Genomic DNA, 23,516 nt, shown 5'->3' with positions numbered 1-23,516 from the left:
GCAAGTTATTTCCAAATCCATCAATATATTGCACATTTAGGGCTGTAATAGGAATTACAGTTTCATGGCCAAATGTGACCTGGGGTCACCAATTTACTTATAATTCTACTATGTTAAACAGTTGATCATGTAGTTAAGTTACCTTTTCGACACCACAGGATTAATTTACACACAACTATGTAGAGAACCTCTTCTAAATGCTACATACCAAATATGAAAGCCCAAAGATTTGCAGTTTCATATAACAAGATTTGTCTTCTATATAATATATGTCAACAATTGGTGGGGCCAGAGGTACAATTTGAGCAAACTTTGTAGAGGACCATGATACAATGCTACATACTAAATATTGAATCTCTGAGCTGTTAAGTTCCAGAGGATATTTTTCATTTGCAAAATCTCTTTTTGGGCCCAGATACCTAATTAATCAATGACCAGGAAAGATTTTAACAATTTTCAAAGAAGACCACCAAAGAACATTCCTGTAAAATTTCATCAAATTGTGCTTCAGGGAATGTCGTTTGAATAAAAACATTATGGATACATGGACATACTGAAAAACACTGTCATGGTTACCTTTAAGTTCACACTTAGCACAACCCATGAAAATGTTGTGCTCAGGTGAGCTAAACAGAAGCAAAAGTTCCAAATCTTTTTTTTTACTGACATTTGGTATAAATGCAAAATAAAAAAGACTGCTTAATAGATTCCTTAAAAAAAACGGCATTCTCAGTATCATTGTCACATTTTTTTTTCAATTATAACATATGTATTAAAATATGCAATAAATGTTCCAATACAGAAATGACAAAAGACATACAACTTTAAAAATTCTCCCCTACAAAATTTTCACCAAAATTGGTACAGCATTTAAACAGACATCAAAAAGGATTAAATCCCGCTGAAAGGAATTAACACTAGATGGCTACAGAATCATGCCTATGAGATGCCCAACCCTTACCTTGTCTGTGCTGTTGGTTGCGGTGGCGCCCCCAGAGGGCATGTCCTTGTCCCGCGGGGAGGAGAGCGGTGTGTTGTCCCCAGCGATCTCCTCGTGGTCCTCTTTCAGAAGGCTGGGCTCATCAGCCTCCCCTGGTATGGACTGCTTTTTGCGCTTCCTCTGAAACATTGTCAGGTGGTTATGGCCTTCTGTGGTTTCATCGAGCATTAAGGGAAGGAGATGGATGATACACATGTCACTCTTTCTCATTATGATTGTAATTTATGAATTTATTTTGAAATTGCATGATTAATGGCATATTAAAACAATATGTGTTTGTGAAACACTATGTCCTCCCCCATATATTTGACCTTTGACCTTGAAGGATGACCTTAACCTTGACCTTTCACCACTCATAATGTGCAGCTCCATGCGATACACATGCATGCCAAATATCAAGTTGCTATCTTCACTATTGCAAAAGTAATGTCCAATGTTAAAGTTTGGGGCAAACAAACCAACAAACAGACAGGGCAAAAACAATATGTCCCCAGTATAGACTGGGGGACATAAAAATATGACCTACATCATAAAAAAAATGATTCTTACCCAAAATGCGGCCAGCTTAGATCCAGACCAGCCAGGGCAGTATGGTCAGAAGCTATGCTGTCCACATAAAATCACCCAAGTATTGTGGTCTCATTTGTGGACAGGGTATGTAGGTTGCATAAGGTATAAAACCCAATCTGCACAGGTTAACTCGGGACAACACTTTCAGTCTCAATTGGATTTACACTATCAGACTTCCTTTATACAACAAGATGTGTTTGTGAAACACAATGTCCCTCTATATGATGTTTGACCTTGAAGGATGACCTTGACCTTGTGAATAATGTCCTTGACCTTGACCTTCACCACTCAAAATGTGCAGCTCCATGAGATACACATGCATGCCAAATTTCAATTTGCTATCTTCAATATTGCAAAAGTATTCATAAAATAAGCGATTTTGACCACATATATTTGACCACTGACCTTGAAGGATGACCTTGACCTTTCACCACTCAAAATGTGCAGCTCCATGAGATGCACATGCATGCCAAATATCAAGTTGCTATCTTCAATATTGCAAAAGAACTCATAAAATGAGCGATTTTGGCCACATATATTTGACCTTGAAGGATGACCTTGACCTTGACCTTTCACCCCTCAAAATGTGCAGCTCCATGAGATACACATGCATGCCAAATATCAAGTTGCTATCTTGAATATTGAAATATTGCAAAAGTGTACATTAAATGAGCGATTTTGACCCATATATTTGACCTTTGACCTTGAAGGATGACCTTGACCTTGACTTTTCACCACTCAAAATGTGCAGCTCCATGAGATACATATGCATGCCAAATATCAAGTTGCTATCTTCAATATTGCAAAAGTTATTGCAAATGTTAACGTTGGCGCAAACCAACAGACCAACCAACAGACCAACAGACAGTGCAAAAACAATATGTCCCCCACTACTATAGTGGGGGACATAAAAACTACCTATATAGCAGAGAATGCTGTCCCTGTGTTCAACCATTAAATCCCCATTTTACCAGAGCAAGGCTCAAATGAAAGATGTTGGTAATGGTCTTTATAAAGAATCTGGATATTGAAATTATTGAAATTGAAATAAGCAAGTTTGCTGAACAAGCATTAACTCTTATATTTATTGCACTACCTTTGTCTTCATGAAGTTATCTCAGCACATTTATCTCCATATTATATAAGAATCTGTGGTCAAACTAAAACATCTGTTGATGCTTGGGGAATAATAAGATTATAAGACCACCAGTATACGTTTGAGAATCTCTGCAGGTCTGATATATAATTAACAAGTGAAGGGCTTCAAAATCTCTGCTTAATGTATCACAGCTTGAATTCAAAACAATAACTCGTATCTTGTAATGGCATGCCCATGATGAAAGTGATGCATTCCAACACATATTTTCATTCCATTACCTTTTGGTTTTCAAGAGGTATAACCCCTTCAAATCAAACAAATCAAAACTTTTAAAAAGCATGAATTATTCTACTAATATACTATACAACATAAACCACTACAAACCTTTTCCCGTTCTTCCTTTCTGCTGTCTCTACTCTTCTTTTTGTCCTTTTTGCTTTCCTTTTCTTTTTTCTTGTGCTTCTTTTTCTCTTTGGGTTCTTCTTCTGGCTCTGGTAACTTGTGGTCAGGCACAATCCTATGGGTGCGTACTGGTAGTATCTCACCAGGTCTCAGAGGTCTGGAAAGGCACAAACACAAATGTATTTTTTATGAGCATTTATTGTTTATTTAACATCATATTTTGTATGATTCTCAGATGGACAACTGGCAGCAAGAGTTAATCACATTTTGCTGAAAACAACTTACATAAAATCGAATTCGTAAAAAAGCCTGCAATGTGTCCATAGGAAACAAGTGCTCCTAATAGTTGGGACAGATCACTTATAAGAAATGTGTTTGGAAGGATCATGAAAGCAAGGATCTATGGACAGGTGTTACACTCAAAACCTATTACCAAATTAATCTACATAACTAAAATATATTGTACACATTATAAATTACTCTTACTAAAAGATATTGAACATATCAGAACATACTCATCTAGGTCTATGTCAAGTTTCTTGTAACGTTCGTCACCTCCATCTTCTTCCTTGTCTGACATTGCTTCAGCACCCTGAAATATTGTACATCTATCCATTGCTCTGTGGAAATAACATTAAATGCATGTGCGTAAAGTGTCGTCCCAAATAAGCCTGTGAAGTCAGCACAGACTTTTCAGGGCCACCAATTTCTGCTTAAACTGTATTTTGACTAAAAGGAGACTTCATTGAAACAAAAAATATTAAAGAGGAAAGTGGTGTCCCTTATTTGCCTGTGTGGAATGCACAGGCTAATCTGGGACTATACTTACCCATAAACCCCCTTTTCACAGAGCCATGCTAAAATCTATCTGTCATGTTGTTATGTTGAATGGGCATATTACATGTACACATAATGGCTAAGTAAAAATAATAGTTTGGTAAAAATACTGAGTGTAAAGCATGAAAATGTTGTATCTGCTTTTGTATTTGTATTTTGCCCCAAACACCCCCTCTAAATATTGAAATTTGAATTGCTTAAATCTAATAGCAATTTAACATAAACAAATGATGCCCTATTAAATACTGAATGTTAATACGAGGGTATACAGGTAAAGGTTCTTACATTGTTAAAATATATATTTCATGAAAAAAGTTTATCATCCAACCCAGCTTTTTGATTTTATAAACAAACATTTGTTTCTTTAGGTACATTCATCCTACATATATGCTTAAGTGATGTTAAAATAAATGAAACATAATTTGACACAGTTTTTACTAGATATGTACTAAATACTGTGGTAAGATAAGAGTATTACTGCATGGATGTAATTTGAATAGTAAATAAAAGCAAATGATTGCTTATTAAAATCCACTTTCTTCTAAACATTGAAAAAATAAAGCTTGAACAAAGAGAAATGTAGAGCAATCCATATCTAGCCCCCTCCTCAATCTCCCACTCACCTCTGGCACCTCTTCCACAGTCGAGACCTGGTGAATCTGAGGGATGTCCTCTTCTTCATCACTCTCATCATTTCCTCCCTTCTTTCTCTTCTTCCTCTTTTTCTTGCCTGCCTTCTTCGTCCGCAAGCTCTGCTCCATTTTCATATACTGGTCAGACGACGACAGACCTGTGAGAATATAGGCATTATCTTCAATGAGACTCAATTGTGCATCACATTGGCATTATTCACTGCTCTGTGTATTGTTGTACACATGTAATAGCTCATCTACATTTACCCGACACTTGTGAACTCTTTAAGCACACATGACATGTTTCAATGCCAGCAAATTTACATGTTTACTATATTCACACTTACCGGTAATGTTTGAATACATGTATCAAGAATTAAATGACAACCTTACAGTTATTAGGATATTATTCTTGAATGTATTGAACAGGATTGTATTACAGAAACTCACGAAATGGTCATTAGGATACTTAAATATATAAATGCATAAAAGTCAGTGTCAGGTTAACCCTTTGCATGCTGGGAAATTTGTCGTCTGCTAAAATGTCGTCTGCTGAATTTCTAAAATTAGCATTTTCTTCGATTTTTTCCAAAGAATACTATCAGAATAGCAAACAGTTTGGATCCTGATGAGTCGCCACGTTCTGTGGCATCTCACCTGGATCCAAACTGTTTGCAAAGGCCTTCCAAATTCGGTTCCAGCACTGAGTTAATATTGGCAAATGAATTCCTTAAATGTGCTTGATATTCTCATATATACTGATACTTGGTTAAGCTTAAATTTAAAGCTCATTAAATAGTTAGTGTGTGCAAGGTATTACTTTTTTACTGCTAGTTTTAAAGTGAAATAATTATAAAAATTATTTAAGATATTAACGAGTTCACGTTAAACAATTACAAAAGCTTAATTAAGTATTTTCATTAATATGTTGTCTTCCAGCTGTATATGAGATTATTAAAATGTTTATACATTTGCAAAAACTCAGTAAGAACATGTAGGATATCATATCTCTATACATATTGCTGATATTTTGGGTGAACAATTGTGCCTCATTGGAAAAATGTTTGTGTTAGGTTATGTAAATATTAATAAATAAGTTAACTGGATAATTTATACACAGGGCTATAGATGAAAAGCGTATTTGCGTTATTACGCAATTAAAATAACCAAAAACATAATTAAATTCAAAATAAAGCGTACAAAAACGCAAATACAAATTTAATAACGTTACTCCCGTTAAAAAACCTTGCGTCACAAAACGCAATTCTTATGGACACCGGGCGTATTTTTTTAGACTAATTATTTTTGGTACAAAAATGTATCGGATTGTTTATATGCCGTCCTTTGAAGAAAAGGAGGCAGTCTTTCCAGCGGTTATCAATTTTTGTGGAAATATTGTAATTATTCGTAGACCCGTCCAATTTCTGCTTTCATTTTCAAGGTATTTAACTCAAAATGACCCAAAAATGGGGTGCATCGCTTTGAACAGCCATAACTTCATCAATTGTGCAGCGATTTTCACGAACTCGGTCTTATTCAACGCAAAAATGAATTAACTTTGATCAGAAATTCAGATATTGTTTGATGTTATGTAAAGGTACCTTTTTGAAATCCATTTGTATAAATAATATAGTAACCTTAGTAGATTTTTATTATATTATATATGTCATTCCCTAAATTACCCAAAACGGGGGGTGAAAAACCCAATTAAGCTCAAAAATAGGGGGTGAAAATTTTTGCTAAAACTATTGAATATACAAAAACCGAATTGTTGTCAAATACAGGGGGTGAATAACCGAATATACCCCCAAAGTTATCTATAGCCCTGTTATACAGTATGTGGATGGAAACTAGGTAATTGGAAAATTTATATTAGAAAGTTATATATTTCTTGTTTGCAATTGGAAACTATATAAAGCAGTGATTGATAACTATATAAAGCAGTGATTGATTGTTGCGTGGAAAAGCGGGTGAAAAAGTAACGACTTGTACCCGCAACCTGTATCCCACCTGGCACCCGTAGGGGTATGGACAGGTCCAGCTCCACCACGCTGTTACCAAGGTTACCGTCTGCAGAGGTGTTGCTTGCGCTCTTCTGTATAACAGTTAATAGTAGAGAGAATGAAAATTCTCCACAAGTTTGTGTGTAATTTTGTATGTAACTAACAAATAGAATTTCAAAACATTGGGAGAAACAATGTTTACCAGAAGGGTAACTCTATTTCACGTGATCTATGAAGAAAAGAACAGTTATGTCATCCTTGCTAGGGTTGTGATGCTGTGGCTATAATAACCAAACTTGAAGCATTACCTTTATGGTTAATTTTTGCTATGAAAAAATTTACTAAGGCATACCCAGTTCGTTTACATTGAGGTATTTGGGTTTGTGAGCTCACTGATAAAACAGCCACATTTCAACTAGTAACAAAATGGTCAACATTTGCCAGTAAAACACGATCTATTTAACACTTTCAGTGCTGGAACCGAATTTTGAAGGCCTTTGCAAACAGTTTGGATCCAGATGAGACACCACAGAACGTGGCGTCTCATCAGGATCCAAACTGTTTGCTATTCTGATAGTGTTCTTTGAAAAAAATCTAAGAAAATGCTCATTTTAGAAATTCAGCAGAAGACGTTTTAGCAGACGACAAATTTTCCAGCATGCAAAGGGTTAAGCATCGTTCTGAGAAAACTTGGCTTAATGTATTTGTGTCAAGTGTCATCCTAGATGAGCCTGCGCAGTCTTCAAAGGCTAATCAGGGACAACACCTTCCGCCTAAACTGGATTTTATGGTAAGAGACCTCCTTTTAACAAATAAATCCGTCAGACAGAAAGTGTCATCCAAGTTAAGCCTGTGTTGAGAGCACACTTGACGCACATGCATTAAGCCAATTTTCACAGAGCAAGGCTCCTTTGGTACCCAGCACTCCTGTACCTTGACATCCCCCTTGAGGTAGTTAGGGTTGTGAGCCTGGTCCACCCTCCTCTGTTCTTTAGCCTTGGTCCGCTCCTCTGGCGTCATGTCTGGAACCTTCGCCTTTGCCGCCTCATGGTAGAACGACCTGCAAGTAAAAAACAATTGTTTATTTTTTTGTTAAAAATTAGAGATTGTTGACTTCTTCTGATAATGATTTTTGTGAGTTTTATTTTTTCACATGTTGTATTTTCTCACACAATAATTGATTTTTTATGTGTTTTTTTTATACAAAATAACTTATTTATTAAGTAAACAATTTCATTACTCTTATGTCAATTTCATCCCAATTATAAACACCTTTTTAAGAAGGAAAATGGTAGGATTTCAAGCACAAATTGGCCCACAAAACACGGAATCACTTAATTTCTAAAGATACACATCCATAAAACAAAGAGTGAAGTCAAAGTAAAGGTAATACCCTTCATTGTTATCCTTTGTTACAAATATGGAGGAGCCTACAGGCCTATCCTCGTCTTCAGAACTCTCGGAGGGCGGGTCATTAATCCAGGCATCCAGGTCCAACCTTTAAAAAGTGCAAAATGCATAATGCATATATGTTTGATTGCTATGTTATATCGGACATGTTAATCTATATATCAGTCATATTAACTGGATTGCCAAGTAAAACCACTCATATTTTTCATAGGCAAGGTTACCCAATATGGTTGTAATAATTATTTTAAAGACATCTCAAAAACAAATTCAAAGAAAACATCCTGTAGATATGCCTTCTGTCTATTACACAACATCTTGCTGAAATTCCTTACAATTTTATACATTCTAATATTCATTCTTCTCTCTTGTTGATAACAATTTTCATAATTTTAAGTTTAAACATTTTTTCAAAAGCATAAAACAGAAAATTCCTGTTAATGCCCTACCCTTCAGGAACGGGGACCTTCTTTTGAGCTTTAGGGGCCACAGGGTTGAGATCGCCTGCAAAGAGGGCCGCGAGTTCTTCAGCTATAGCCGCTGCCGTATCACCATCTTTGTCCTGGGACTTCAGCACATACTTCACCAGCTGTACCATGCAACAGGCCTGAAACAAGACACATGGGGATAACATGCACATGGGCTTCACACTGGGAAAACAGGGCTTGTACGTAAAGTGTCGTCCCAGATAAGTCTGTGCAGTCTGCAGAGGCTAATAATGGACAACACTTTCAGCTTAGCTTGATTTTCACTAAGAAGGGACTTTCTTCAAACAAACAAGAGATGTGTTTGTCAGAAACACAATGCCCCCTATTGCGCCGCTAAGAAATAATACAAGAGCACCGCCTTGCGGGTGAAGACCGCTCATCTATTTTCTTTTTAAAGGTGAAGGGACTCTCATTCTCAATCACAAAGGAGGGAGGGGCGGAGTGAAGAGGGGTGTATAGTGTGGGGGTGTGGAATGTATTACATTAGATTCCAAAAACGCGAAAAAAAAAAATAAAATTGGGGGGGGGGGAGGGATTTTTGGGTGCGATGGTTGGAAGGTATTTCAAACATAAAATAATAAAAATAAATTTTTGTGTTTTTTAACCGTTTCAAAAAAAATATTGCGGGGTGGGTGGGGGGGGGGGGTAAAGTGTGAGGGTGTGTGGTTGGTAATTTGTGAGATGATCTAAAAAAAAAAAAAAATTAGGGGGGGGGGGGGGGATTCGGGTGGGGGTGGGGGGGGGGGGATTCTTGGGTGCGATGGTTGGACGGTATTTCAAACATAAAATAATAAAAATAAACATTTGTGTTTTTACACCGTTTAAAAAAAAATTTGGGGGGGGGGGGTGGGGTGGGGGGGGGTATAGTGTGAGGGTGTGGTGGTAATTTGTGAGATGATCTATAAAAAAAAATAATAAGGGGGGGGAGGGGGGGGTGAGGGCACAGGGGATGGTTTGGGTGGAGTCTATTGTGGAATGTCAGGTAAGAGTAGTTTTGTCAAAGTATCAATCAAATCTAATCATAAATAAAGAAGTTATGGCAATTTTAGCTAAATTTAATAATTTGACCTTGAGAGTCAAGGTCATTCAAAGGTCAAGGTAACATTCAACTTGCCAGGTACAGTAACCTCATGATAGCATTAAAGTATTTGAAGTTTGAAAGCAATAGCCTTGATACTTAAGAAGTAAAGTGGATCGAAACACACAATTTAACCATATATTCAAAGTTACTAAGTCAAAAAAGGGCCATAATCGCGTAAAAATGACAACCAGAGTTATGCAACTTGTCCTTTTACTGTACCCTTATGATAGTTTGCGAGTGTTCCAAGTATGAAAGCAATATCTATGATACTTTAGGGGTAAAGTGGACCAAAACACAAAACTTAACCAAATTTTCCATTTTCTAAGTATAAAAAGGGCACATAATTCTGTCAAAATGCACGCCAGAGTTATCTAACTTTGCCTGCCCAGTCCCCTCATGATAGTAAGTAAGTGTATCAAGTTTGAATGCCATAGCATTGATACTTTCTGAGAAAAGTGGACCAAAACGCAAAACTTAACCAAAATTTTCAATTTTCTAAGTATAAAAAGGGCACATAATTCTGTCAAAATGCACGCCAGATTTATCTAACTTTGCCTGCCCAGTCCCCTCATGATAGTTAGTAAGTGTACCAAGTTTGAATGCAATAGCATTGATACTTTCTGAGAAAAGTGGACCTAAACGCAAAACTTAACCGGACGCCGACGCCAAGGTGATGACAATAGCTAATAATTTTTTTCAAAAAATAGATCAGCTAATAAAAAACAAATATTTTTTTTGACCTTTGACCTTGAAGGATGACCTTGACCTTGAACTTCCATCACTCAAAATGTGCAGCTTCATGAGAACGCCGCTTTGAATTTTTTTTTTCTTTTTCTTTGACCTTGAAGGATGACTTTGACCTTGAACTTCCACCACTCAAAATGTGCAGCTTCATGAGATACACATGCATGCCAAATATCAAGTTGCTATCTTCAATATTGCAAAAGTTATGGCCAACGTTAAAGTTTTTTTTTTCGGACGGACGGACAGACTGACATACTGACGGACAGTTCAACTGCTATATGCCACCCTACCGGGGGCATAAAAATACAATAACAGCAGAAAAAGTCGTCCCTGATTAGCCTGTGCAGACTATACAGGCTTATCTGGGAGGACACTTTAGTGCATCGATTAAGCCCTGTTTTCCAAAAGCCAGACTAATATTTTGATAAACCAGTCCTTAAACAGCAGATAATGCAGTAGACATGATAAAAGAAACAATATTCTGTACAACCATATTCTAAAACAGCTGTATAGAAATGAAAATAATTCTGGTGATGAGACCCCTAAATACAGCTTTGACACAGATGTAGAGATTCAATCAAAAAGAGCTGCAATTTGACCTTTGACCACTAGGTGCTTGTGTGAGAAAACACTGCCTAATGTAATTTCTTTGAGTCTTTCTTTTTGAATTTCTAAAATGCCATGGACAGTTGGGGAACAGACAAGCCCTAGTTTAAAATACTATCCTATATTTTACTTATGAACTTAACAAAGTTTGTCCTTGACCTTAAACAATGCCATGTAATTCTTGCACACAACACACATCTTTTATCATATCATCATTTGCTAGTGACAGCAAAATGTGACAATAACAGTTAGACTTTGTGTAAACAAAGAATCATATCATAAGAGCCTGTTATGGGAAACTGGTCTTAATGCATGTGAATTAAGTGTCATTCCAGCTTAGCACGTGCAGTCTACACAGGCGAATCAAAGACAACACTTGAAACATAAGCTTTAATATCATTTAAAACAGATTTCGCTTTAAACCAAAAATTCCACAAAAGAGGAAAATGTCAGTTATGATTAGCATGTACAGACTGCTTACCTGGGACGACACTTTAAGCACATGCATTAAGCCCAGTTATCCCAGAATGGGCTCATAATAAAATGATAGTGAAAAACACCAACTTACCCTTTCCTGCACTTCAAGATCTGCACTCTGTATAAAAATGGGAAGCTTCTCCTGTAACATCTCCCCAACCTCCCTTACGCCAGCCAGGCCATTCTGTCCTTCAGCCCTCTTGATGATGTTGGCGTACAGCTTGATGATGTTTTGAACGTACACGCTCTGAATGTGACCTGGCAGGAGGGTTATCTTTGGCTTCAACATGGCTTCTAGTACACCCTTTGGGTCTGTCAAGTGACTACAATGGAAAACATCAAAGGTTTTATATGGTATATTGATTGAGAGCATGACTGGACAGTTTTGTATTTTCATCATTTGGAAATGGGGCCCGGTACTAATAAATTACACTGTTAATCCAATACAACGCAGATGACGGTGTACACAGAAATAAACAGATTCGCGTTATCAGTTCAGTGATCATTAAATACCATGTTGTGTTGTAATTTGCCAATACATGCATACAAACCCTACTGTTATCAATAACTATATACATACCGCTTTCTAATGAGCATATATATCCGATAATCCAATATAATGAAAACATCAATGTAAAAATGTCAATGTCAAAATAATTCTTGCCATTTATGACAATAAATGTGTTTAAGAATTTCATAAACACAAAATGCGCCATTTTACAGAAGTGTAAAGGGTACAGTGCATTATGGGACAGAGCACTGTTCGGGTGTAATTATAACAGCCAAGGGATGAGTGATTTTAAATTAAGATTGAATGCAATACGATACAAAGCAATGACTGATTGTGTCATACACAGTCATACAAAAAAAGAGCTTCCAAGGGCTTTTCAAAATCTGGACAAAATAGAAGTGAATTTATGTTACATGTAACAATAACCTGGGTTTGCATGTAATTAAATCAACTGGAATACTTAATTCATTTCCCTTTGTCTGTTAAGTTTTCAATAACAATTTAGAAGACAATATTTCATCACATATAGGAATGAAATTAAACATTCCAGGTTGAAAATGTCAAAGCTGCCAATATATCAAAAGATGGAAAGCTCATATATAGTTACAGCATTAGAGCATGACACACAGATGAATGCATGCCATTTTTCACAACTTTATTTGCATCACACAACTATAGATTATCACATTTAAACTGTCAAATGCTGCAGTAATGACTAGTCTCTAATTGTGTGTAATTTAGCAAATATGCAATCAGCACAATGGGCTTTGCAATATTATAATTTAAAGAAAACACTTGAGACCCAAATGGAAGGCTGGAGAAAAAAACGGAAGCCATGACCCACCCTCATAATATTGGATTCAGCGTTGTAACCGAGCATGTTATAATGGATTTACAGTGTACATAGCACTTGACAGACTGGTTACTTATTACAGTGTACATAGCACTTGACAGACTGGTTACTTATTACAGTGTACATAGCACTTGACAGACTGGTTACTTATTACAGTGTACATAGCACTTGACAGACTGGTTACTTATTACAGTGTACATAGCACTTGACAGACTGGTTACTTATAACAGTGTACATAGCACTTGACAGACTGGTTACTTATTAAAGTGTACATAGCACTTGACAGACTGGTTACTTATTAAAGTGTACATAGCACTTGACAGACTGGTTACTTATTACAGTGTACATAGCACTTGACAGACTGGTTACTTATTACAGTGTACATAGCACTTGACAGACTGGTTACTTATTACAGTGTACATAGCACTTGACAGACTGGTTACTTATTACAGTGTACATAGCACTTGACAGACTGGTTACTGGATTTACAGTGTACATAGCACTTGACAGACTGGTTACTTATTACAGTGTACATAGCACTTGACAGACTGGTTACTTATTACAGTGTACATAGCACTTGACAGACTGGTTACTTATTACAGTGTACATAGCACTTGACAGACTGGTTACTGGATTTACAGTGTACATAGCACTTGACAGACTGGTTACTTATTACAGTGTACATAGCACTTGACAGACTGGTTACTTATTACAGTGTACATAGCACTTGACAGACTGGTTACTTATTACAGTGTACATAGCACTTGACAGACTGGTTACTGGATTTACAGTGTACATAGCACTTGACAGACTGGTTACTTATTACAGTGTACATAGCACTTGACAGACTGGTAACTTATTACAGTGTACATAGCACTTGACAGACTGGTTACTTATTACAGTGTACATAGCACTTGACAGACTGGTTACTTATTACAGTGTACATAGCACTTGACAGACTGGTTACTTATTACAGTGTACATAGCACTTGACAGACTGGTTACTGGATTTACAGTGTACATAGCACTTGACAGACTGGTTACTTATTACAGTGTACATAGCACTTGACAGACTGGTTACTTATTACAGTGTACATAGCACTTGACAGACTGGTTACTTATTACAGTGTACATAGCACTTGACAGACTGGTTACTTATTACAGTGTACATAGCACTTGACAGACTGGTTACTTATTACAGTGTACATAGCACTTGACAGACTGGTTACTTATTACAGTGTACATAGCACTTGACAGACTGGTTACTTACTCTGGGAACTCCCCGCACAGCCAGGCAGCTGCATACAGCACTTCACAGATACCATTCCTCTGGGAGTTGTTGGACAACACGTGGGCATTCTCCAGCAGGACAGCCTACAGATAGACATCAGGGTGACGCTTTAATAGAGACACATTCTGGGAAAACAGGACTTAATGCATATGTTTAACCCTTTCAGTGCAGGAACCGAATTTTGAAGGCCTTTGCAAACAGTTTGGATCCAGATGAGACGCCACAGAACGTGGCGTCTCATCAGGATCTAAACTGTTTGCTATTCTGATAATATTCTTTCAAAAAATTGAAGAAAATGCTAATTTTAGAAATTCAGCAGACGACATTTTAGCAGACGACAAATTTCCCAGCATGCAAAGGGTTAATGGCAGTCTGCACAGGCGAATCCGGGATGACACCACATAGACTGGATTTTTGTTAAGAAATGAATTCTTGTTGACAAAAATTCCATGAAAGCAGAATGTGTTGTCCCTGATTAGCCTGTGCAGACTGCCTATATGTATTATGCTATGTTCTCGTACATTTGTGCCCCTTAACTATGTATCTCGCGCATGCGCATACGATGTCAAGTATTTTTAGCATTTTATAACTTTTATATCCTCAATAAAATACTATTTCAGTATTAAACCATCTGAAAATCGTCTTTGTTTACATATTTACTAATTTTTTCAACTTGTGAAGGTGAAGGCCAACGATCTGCATCATCGAGAAGATTGTTCTCATTGGATTCTTGCTCCTCGCTTGACTGCGTTCTAAATGGGGCTTCCAGTGGGGAAGTTATTTTTTAAGTAACAGATTGCAATGTCCTTTTTCTAAGACACAATTGAATGTGTATTTAATGATGTTAGCAATTTATTTTCAAATATAAAATTCCAAATAAGAGCAGGGAGGTAAATAATTTTAACCATGGCTACTTTCAACAAATTAAAGATTCTATAAACAATGCAAACATGTTAATTGAAATATAATTGTTTCGCGCCTCCTGCACAAACCCTGTCATGTACCTCTCAGTGCTCCAAATTAAATAGAGCGTGGCCTTCCTTAGAAATACTTCTGCCACTTGCACAGAGTTTATAAACTTTTTTGTTTTAAGTGCTTGCGATTTATAATGCAATAATAATCGATGCAATGATATTTTTTACCACAATTTAAGCAATATCTATATATGTGTGAAATATTTCTTGTTTAAATCACATTTTCTCGGCAAAATAGTCAGCAGTTGTAAACGCTCGATCTACTTAAATAGAATCCAGACTCGTTAAGTAATTGGCGAGGGCGAAAATAACGTATTAATTTGAGCACAAATCCAATGAGAAGACACGAAAGTATGAGAACAAGGCATAAGCCCAATTTTTCTCAGGCTCAGTATATGACTTGTATAAACTAAGACAGCCACAGTCAGACCTTTTCCCAAAGCCCATTATGTAGGTTATTCACTATAATACAGACATGTAGTATTAAGATGATTTTATCAATAAGTTCAGCTAAAACTAGTGGGTCATGACTGCCAATATATTGCTCCCTTGATTCCAAATATTCTTGCAACTGTATTGATTGTCTGTTAATGCCTGTTAATTATTTAAAATAAACCCACATAGCATATGTCACAGATTTGTAATATTTACGTCAGTCCAGCAGGGCTTACTCTCCCATTCGCCAAATAAGCCCAAGGCTACAAATTGACCTATCTGACTACAGAATTTCTATTTGGCTACAACTTTTCCTTCATTAAAACTTAATAAAATAGCCAAAAATAGCAGAATTTTGCCATAGCAAGGCAAATTTGGCATAAGAAATTATTGAGCCAAGGGAAGCCCTGGTCCAGGACTCCAAACCTAAGGACCCTCTGTTACTGAGCAAACAGGGTCGAAACACAATTTCTTCCCCAATTTACACAGTGCCACACAAAGTTACCCCTCACACAAGTGCGCAGCGATGCCTACCATTTGTGCTACAGCAAACGGCCTGATGGCCTGCACTCTGATAGCCACATCCAACATCTGAGCTGCGATCAGTCGCCCGTGTCGAGTACCTTCCATGCGGGTCAACTCCACCAGAACACTCACATACCTGGGAGAATCCAAGTATTGGAATTACACATAAGTTTCTGGACACTTGAAATCACACAAATCCAAAATTTTGAAAATCACAACTTTTCACAAAATACAGTGTCTGAACATGTGGAGACACACAGACAATGTACCTTATGCATTGCATTTTCCTATATTTCCTAGTATAACATCAACTATGAATAACAGCGTTTTTTTTTATTCCTGTTGTTCATACAAGCGATAAACAACAAAAAGGCCAAATGTATTAATAAGAATTAACCATCAGGTAAAGCCAGTGCGTGTGTATTTCGATGTTTATGAGGTCCTTCAGCGCCTGAGGCTACATTATGTTTGTACCTAGAGTGTTTCCCCGCACTTATACCTTATTACCTTACTAGACTCAAAAAAGTTGTGACTAACTTTAAATTATATCTGAACTTTCCAGTGATATAGGTTTTGCTGAAAGATTATCAATTTTGGAGTGGTGTCAGAAAAGTTGTGAGTATCCAAAAGCTTTGAATTATTACAGTACTTTTTTTCAGATTTATACTGACCATTTTTTTACATTTAATAATCCTACAAAACCCGAGCATAGAATAACTTACACGATTTTTTGAACATTTGACCTGGTGACCTTTTTTTGACACACCTGACAGATTCACCCTTTGCTTAGATATTGTGAGGATAATCATTCTGACCAAGTTTAATGAAGATTGAGCCAAAACTTTGGCATCAAGGAGTGTAACAATCTAAATGTTGACAAACACAGATGTATTACATGACGACGATGAAGATCAACTTACCACAACATCTCAACTTATAAAATAAGTTGTGTACTTACCACAAAATTGGTGACATACAGTTGTGTACTTACCACTCAAAGTTGGTGACATACTGGTAGTTGGACTGTGAGCAGATCTCAATGATCTTGGCCAGCAACTCGTCTCTGTAGTTTGTGCCCTCTGCCTTGTCCATGTGCACCATCAACTTCTTCACAATCTCCATCAGGTTCTTTTTAGAGACCTGCAAACAGCATTCACTTCAGTTCAGTTTAGGTTAGTTTGAGACTACTTATATGGACCTGTAAACAGCATTCACTTCAGTTCAGTTTAAGTTAGTTTGAATCTGCTTATAATAAGCTGTATTTATTTTAGATTGTGTACAAAGCTTTCTGTTTGAGTGTTTCAATTCTTATTTTTTAGCAGAATTCAACAGCCTTCAAAACTTCAATTATTTAACAGCGGATAGGATGCAATTTGATCTTTTTACTGGTTAAACATGGAGTTTGTTACACATTTACCAGTACTGAGAAAACATATTCCTGCCATTCACAGACAAACAACTAAGCATGAGGCAAAATGTCATAAACATTTCATTACTGGACATGACTGGACTGGGCAACACAACTCACCAAATAGACAAAACAAGACTATTGCCAAGCAATATATGTCCCCTACCAGCTCCACCATTGTCATTTATTTGTTGCCATAGCAATCAGAATTTTTGACATATTGCCATCTATCCATGTTTAAAGTTTCAAGAAAAATATTCAGAACTTTTAAAGTTATTGCAGGATCCAGTAAAGTGTGACAGACTCACAGACTCACGGACAGACGGACACACAGAGCGCAAACCATAAGTCCCCTATGGTGAAACCGGTAGGGGACAATAATATAACAACCATATTAATGTTTGTTTCTGTATTAATATCCTTAACTCCCTACATCCAAACAGTATTAGGATTCCCTTCCTCCAGATGCAATACAGGCCTTCCAGGGCTCAGAATTGTAATACAAAGAGTGACATCCCCTGTCATGCCAATTTTTTATCATTGTGTGCAACCTTAGCATTCCAAATGTACAAGAGTTGCCTCCCTAACAAGTGCTACCAATACAAGAGTTAGACCCCTTACCATGCCATACAGGAGATCCAGGGCACGGAATCTGATGGACTCGTCCTTATCATCCAGGCACTGCAGTATCAAGTCCTTGTGCGTCTGCACTGACTTGGGATGTGTCTGCAGGATCTTGGACATTGCAAGCAGTCCCAGGTATTTCACTGCACATGTAACAATTTTAATATTTTTTGTGATCGGTTTTCTTAAGTAAACAATTATGCCAGAAGCATAGTCAGGAGGAAGCTGTAACAAGCATGCCATGAATTTTTGAATGCAATATTGATAAAAGAATTATTATACATCTGTTCGGTAAAAAATTATCAATAAACACTATATATTTTTTCTTTTCCCATATCTTTTTTTTGCAACAAAATATTAATGTCCTCTTATTATTTGAAATGATTTAAAACAAAATTTTTAAATAAAATTCATTTTAATTATTAAATACTTACCTGTTATCGTATGCTTATACTTTCCAAGGGAAATAACTCATCCGGAATTTTAACTGGGAATCCGCCACCTCAATACCGTAATACAGGCCAGGTTAAACATAGTGCAATGCAACCTAGCCAAAAATCGGTAACCAACCCTCAATATTCTTTCAATATATATACAAAAATATTAATCGAATAGCGGGGTGGGAGGTGGGACTTACCGATAACAGGTAAGTATTTAATAATTGAAATGAATTTTATTTAAAAAATTTGTTTTAATGTCATAAATACTGACCTGTTATCGTATGCTGATTTTGCAGCTGCGGTGGGAAGGTTCGTATATATTTTCCCAACACAGTAGAACCCATAAACAGGGTTATCAGCTAATGATATCAAGTAATCTTCGTTAAAACGGTATTAATTATGACTTCTCGGACAGAGTAATATGTCTATGTCGTAAAGAAGACACTACCGTTAGTGAAACCACAACAAGCCCAAACGTATACAAATTGTATTGTTGGCACTTCAGAAAACGAAGATAAAAAGATGACAAGGTGGTCGGATTCCTCCAGTAAACAGCTTAGAGCACGTCAAAAAGTGGGGTGTGATTAATATATGCCCACAAAACAGACAGAGCTCTTAATTCATGCGGTCAGATCCTAAAAAGGAACGAATCCTTAGATAGGATAAGATTAACTTTCCTTAGTCGAGGTCTAACCCCGAGAAATAGAAGCCGCAGACACATCTCCCCCCCTTTTTTGGGGAAATGAAGAGTGTCTTTGAGAACCTCGAATGGACTACTGACTAACACTGCTGAGATAGAACTTCAAAGCCCTGATTGCCCAAAGAAGTTTATCCTCATCTTCATGACTACCAGTTTAAGAAAACTTGGAAACTTGAAGGTAGAAGCCATATAGAGGACTTCATATTAAGCAAGGAATCCTGGCTGACACAACAAAGTGAAAACGACAATAGATCCAACTGGAATTGGTCGTATTCAACAGAAAAAGCATGAATTTCACTTCTCCGTATGGTAAAAGCCATAATAAGAAGGAAAACCGTCTTAAAATTATATTGGAACTGTTAATAAGCCTGATGAAAAAGGTTCATAGGGAGCTCATTAAGCATCCCAACATGTTACACAAGTCAAAACCGCTTAAGAAGGTAAAGGAACGAAAAACATAGTGTTGACGTTCCATAGTTTGGATTAGTTCCAAAATAGGTAAGACAGCACAGAGTTGCGATGACTTACACAAAACAAGATATACGAAAGCATAATCTCTATCCTTTGATGAAGAAAAGAACAAATTTCTTATCATCAAGAAAAAGATGAGAAAAACCTCTATGTATCTAGCAGAGTGATTAAGGTAATAACTATGCTCTCAATTACCCAGTAAAAAATGAATTTCCATAGAACCTTTATACAGTTCTGATGGAATTATCCTTGCACAAGTAACAAGGATTGAAACTCTAACAGAAAAACTTTCTTCTGTAGAGATAACTAAAAGTTATTAATGGCCAGACATGAAGTGGCACATGTTTGGATCAGTAAAAATATGTCTCAGTGAGATATGATATTTGACCTGTGAAGAAGTTTCCTGAAAATAATTGTACAGGAGACTTAAAAGGTCGTAGAACCATAATCCCATGGTTCATTAAGTATATTTCATGAAATTATGGCAAAAACTCAGTTATTGCAAAAACTCACCAAGAAGGCAAGATATTCCAGTATATGTCAATGGACGAATGTATAACAATCGCACACCCTGCTGGATCGATTTCTGTGAACTGCATTGTTGACGTTGTTCAGCATACCGGTATACACTGCGATATACGATCGCATAACGCTAATAACTAGCGTTTGATGATAAACAACATTCTTTGATATACTATGTACACCATGCAACGCGTCTGCAACTTCACTGCCGCGCATGCGCAATTACATTATTGAACCCAACGGAAAAATAATTCGAAAGAAAGAACTGCAGGACAAAACGTCCAACAGGGCGTTGAGACGAACTGGTATGAGAAAGACGATAGAGAAAATGTGTTGTTCTTGCAAAGAACGAATAAGTTCCTGATTTCCAGTTACAAGGAGTGATAATATGATCACCTCCGTGTCTGTAAGTAAACCACGACCGATGTGTGATAGTTGAAACCATCACAAAGGAATCGTGAAAATGTGTTGTAAATGAAAAACAGCTAAAAAGAATTTTCGCTTTTCAAGATGTAGATGTGCAGGTGATATTCGTTAGGATACCACATAATTGAGAAAAATCAAGATACGTTGTTCTATGTGATCGTCCATAACCTTATCTGCTCACATCTGTATAAGATGTAAGGAAGGTTGTGGTAGAATAAACTATATTCTTGCCAAGATAATCTTCTAGTCTAGACACCACTGAATAGTGGTAAATAATGACAAAAAGATGGAAATCTGTGTCATTAAATAATCTCGAGATTAATACAATTATCTTAAAAATAAAGCTGAAACGGACGTAAGAAAAGACGTCTCAGCAGAAGGACCGGTGACCGGAGCGGTAAATACCGACCGGTGACCGAAACTATTTGTCAAGGATGGGTGGGCAAAGAAACCACGGCAAGCCGAACTTTCCTACTCCAAACACACTTGAAAATTGGTAGAATAGGACAGTGTTTAACACTTATAAGTTTATGACCTATCTACAGAATATAGCCTCTTCTTGAACCAATAACTGGCGCCTTTAAAATCCTGGATAATACAGGTCGCGAAGTCATCGATTACGAAGTACGGAAATATGATTGATAGTGGTACCTCCGGAATCGGAGGTGTGATGGCAGAAAAAGGTGAAAACCCTAGGGGTAACCTTAAGCGGGTCCACGCTCGACGGTAGAATGCATGGAAGTCTTAAATTCTGACTTGATTAATCCATTTACTTCAAGACTTCTAACCGGGACGAATTCCGAAAGGAATACGACCAGTTATAGGAAGACGGCCTGTTATGGCCAGAAGTGTAATAGAAGAATAACTTTAAGATGAGGTCCCTCCAGATCCTAGGATCTAAGATCTGAGTTCAATAGGTCCTAAGCCATCTACAAGACTGTAGCCGCTATGCGGTCAATCTGATAGGCAATCCTATGTATCAGAACTCTTGTTGATTCCAGTAGCTTGAAAATATGCACTGCCGTAGGAGCAATAGAAAAGCAGAAGTCGATACAAATGTCGTCTTGCTAATCCTGCTAGCGTCATTAATGTGTCCCAACTGTTCCGTGACACTGACTGCAAAGTCTGTAGCCGACAGGTAAAGGCGGTTAAAACAATTCATCCTTCGGGTCTCGAACATAAATTAATAGAGGTCAAATAGTAATGTTCGACCTCAATGCTAGTCTCCGAGCCCACTTCAGCCGATCTATCTGCAAGACCAGTAGTCTGCATGTAGCCGGTTGAGATAGAAGTACAAATAACAGATATAGCATGATTTGGTAACCGTCGCCAGTAGAACATCAGTATTGAAAAACACAAAAAGTCATGTAGATTGTTGAATCCATAAAATAAAGTATTCAATACAATCATAGCCAGGGGTATACAACTATGTAATGTAGACGATACCCGTGATACTAAAAATTGACCGATGAAAACACAGTGGACTACCGGTAATTGGTAAGTGGTGACCGAACCGGACCGGTCAATGACCGGTAACTGTAGCCCGGTGAACGGACCAGTCATAATATGACAGGTGACATTACCAGTTAAAGACCGAAAAATGGTGGAATCCATATGGTCTGTTATCAATGTCAAGCACTGCTCGGAAAAGAAGATCATGCCAAAAAATCCAATCCGATGGCGATGAGACATCACTTATTCTGACCGGTGATCAGTGATCGGTGATATGACCGATGAATGGTGACCGATGTCCGGTGATCAGGACCGGTATAATATAACTGCGTCAGAATGGAAATATCTGGTGCAGAAGAATGACCATCCACGAAGTCATCTGATAATGTTAACCGGAAAAACAACGGTAGATTATCAGTATTAATAGGCATACTTGTCCTTGTAGTCGTAGTGGAGAAAAGAACAGCTTATCCCGAAGCCTGAATGTTAAACGAACTAGTGTTCGTATACAACTACGGCTCGGTGACTGCAACATGTGTGGATGCCATAAGAAGAACCATCACACGTGGAATGGAGACATGATATTCCTAAAGGAATAAAATGGAGAACGTCGATATGACCAGTAGGTTCATTAACGCCTACGTGAGAAGTGGCGACATCCATATAACCTCGATGCCGAAATATTGTTCGGCTACGCTGGAAATATTGTCTTCTACAATATTGTCTCCGTGAGCATTGACATGATCGCTTACGAGCGTATCAACGCCAAGAACTGCTCAATGAAGGAGAGGTATGTTCGATAACTATCCAGTGGTGCTCAATGCAGTCCGCTGATGTCTACGTGAAGGTTGACGACGTCCTCGTTTCCTGCGATGTCGAGATCTGGATCGGCCGAGATGTGGATCGGCTGCGATGAGACCGAGATCTTCTAGAATAACGTCTCCGTGAGTGACGACGTGATCGCTTACGAGAGCCGCGACGATGAGAACTGCTCGACGAAGAAGAGCGTGTCCGATGTCTAATCCTTGATGAAGACGATGTATTCAACGAAGAATAGGAGAATAATTCAATGAAGTAGACCGAGTTCTTCTTCTTGACCGGTGACTGGTGTTATCGGTGGCAGGCCTAACTGATGACTGTTGACCGGTGACCGGAGCGGTGATCAATGACCGGACCGGTGACCGGACCGTTGACATGACCGGACCGGTGACATGACCGGACCGGTGACATGACCGGTGACCGGACCGGTGACATGACCGGTGACCGGAACGGACCGGTGATCAATGACCGGACCGGTGACCGGACCGGACCGGTGACCGGACCGGCGATCAATGACCGGACCGGTGATCAATGACCGGACCGGACCGGTGACATGACCGGTGACCGGACCGGTGACATGACCGGTGACATGACCGGTGACCGGACCGGTGACCGGTGATCAATGACCGGACCGGTGACATGACCGGTGACCGGACCGGTGACATGACCGGTGATCAATGACCGGACCGGACCGGTGACATGACCGGTGACCGGACCGGC

General features: G+C 38.0%; 1 protein-coding gene across 3 annotated transcripts in view; it reads right to left on the bottom strand.

The window, feature by feature from the left end:
- LOC127861989 (AP-3 complex subunit delta-1-like) overlaps positions 1–23,516 on the bottom strand; it is a 58,228-nt gene that overhangs the window by 9,424 nt on the left and 25,288 nt on the right. For 2 of the 3 annotated variants that reach the window (XM_052400821.1, XM_052400823.1), the window contains exons 12-24: positions 17,964–18,109; positions 16,926–17,074; positions 15,944–16,070; positions 13,980–14,083; positions 11,438–11,669; positions 8,400–8,557; positions 7,937–8,041; positions 7,477–7,603; positions 6,533–6,635; positions 4,532–4,698; positions 3,587–3,663; positions 3,054–3,228; positions 962–1,120 (exon numbers count right to left, since the gene is read on the bottom strand). In XM_052400821.1, coding sequence (XP_052256781.1) covers positions 962–1,120; positions 3,054–3,228; positions 3,587–3,663; positions 4,532–4,698; positions 6,533–6,635; positions 7,477–7,603; positions 7,937–8,041; positions 8,400–8,557; positions 11,438–11,669; positions 13,980–14,083; positions 15,944–16,070; positions 16,926–17,074; positions 17,964–18,109 — 1,829 coding nt within the window. The remainder of the gene's footprint in view (positions 1–961; positions 1,121–3,053; positions 3,229–3,586; positions 3,664–4,531; positions 4,699–6,532; positions 6,636–7,476; positions 7,604–7,936; positions 8,042–8,399; positions 8,558–11,437; positions 11,670–13,979; positions 14,084–15,943; positions 16,071–16,925; positions 17,075–17,963; positions 18,110–23,516) is intronic. The other variant, XM_052400822.1, reaches the window with a different exon arrangement.

Source organism: Dreissena polymorpha, chromosome 16, assembly GCF_020536995.1.
Source record: "Dreissena polymorpha isolate Duluth1 chromosome 16, UMN_Dpol_1.0, whole genome shotgun sequence".
NCBI lineage: Eukaryota > Metazoa > Mollusca > Bivalvia > Myida > Dreissenidae > Dreissena > Dreissena polymorpha.
This window is presented reverse-complemented; position numbering and strand designations above follow the sequence as displayed.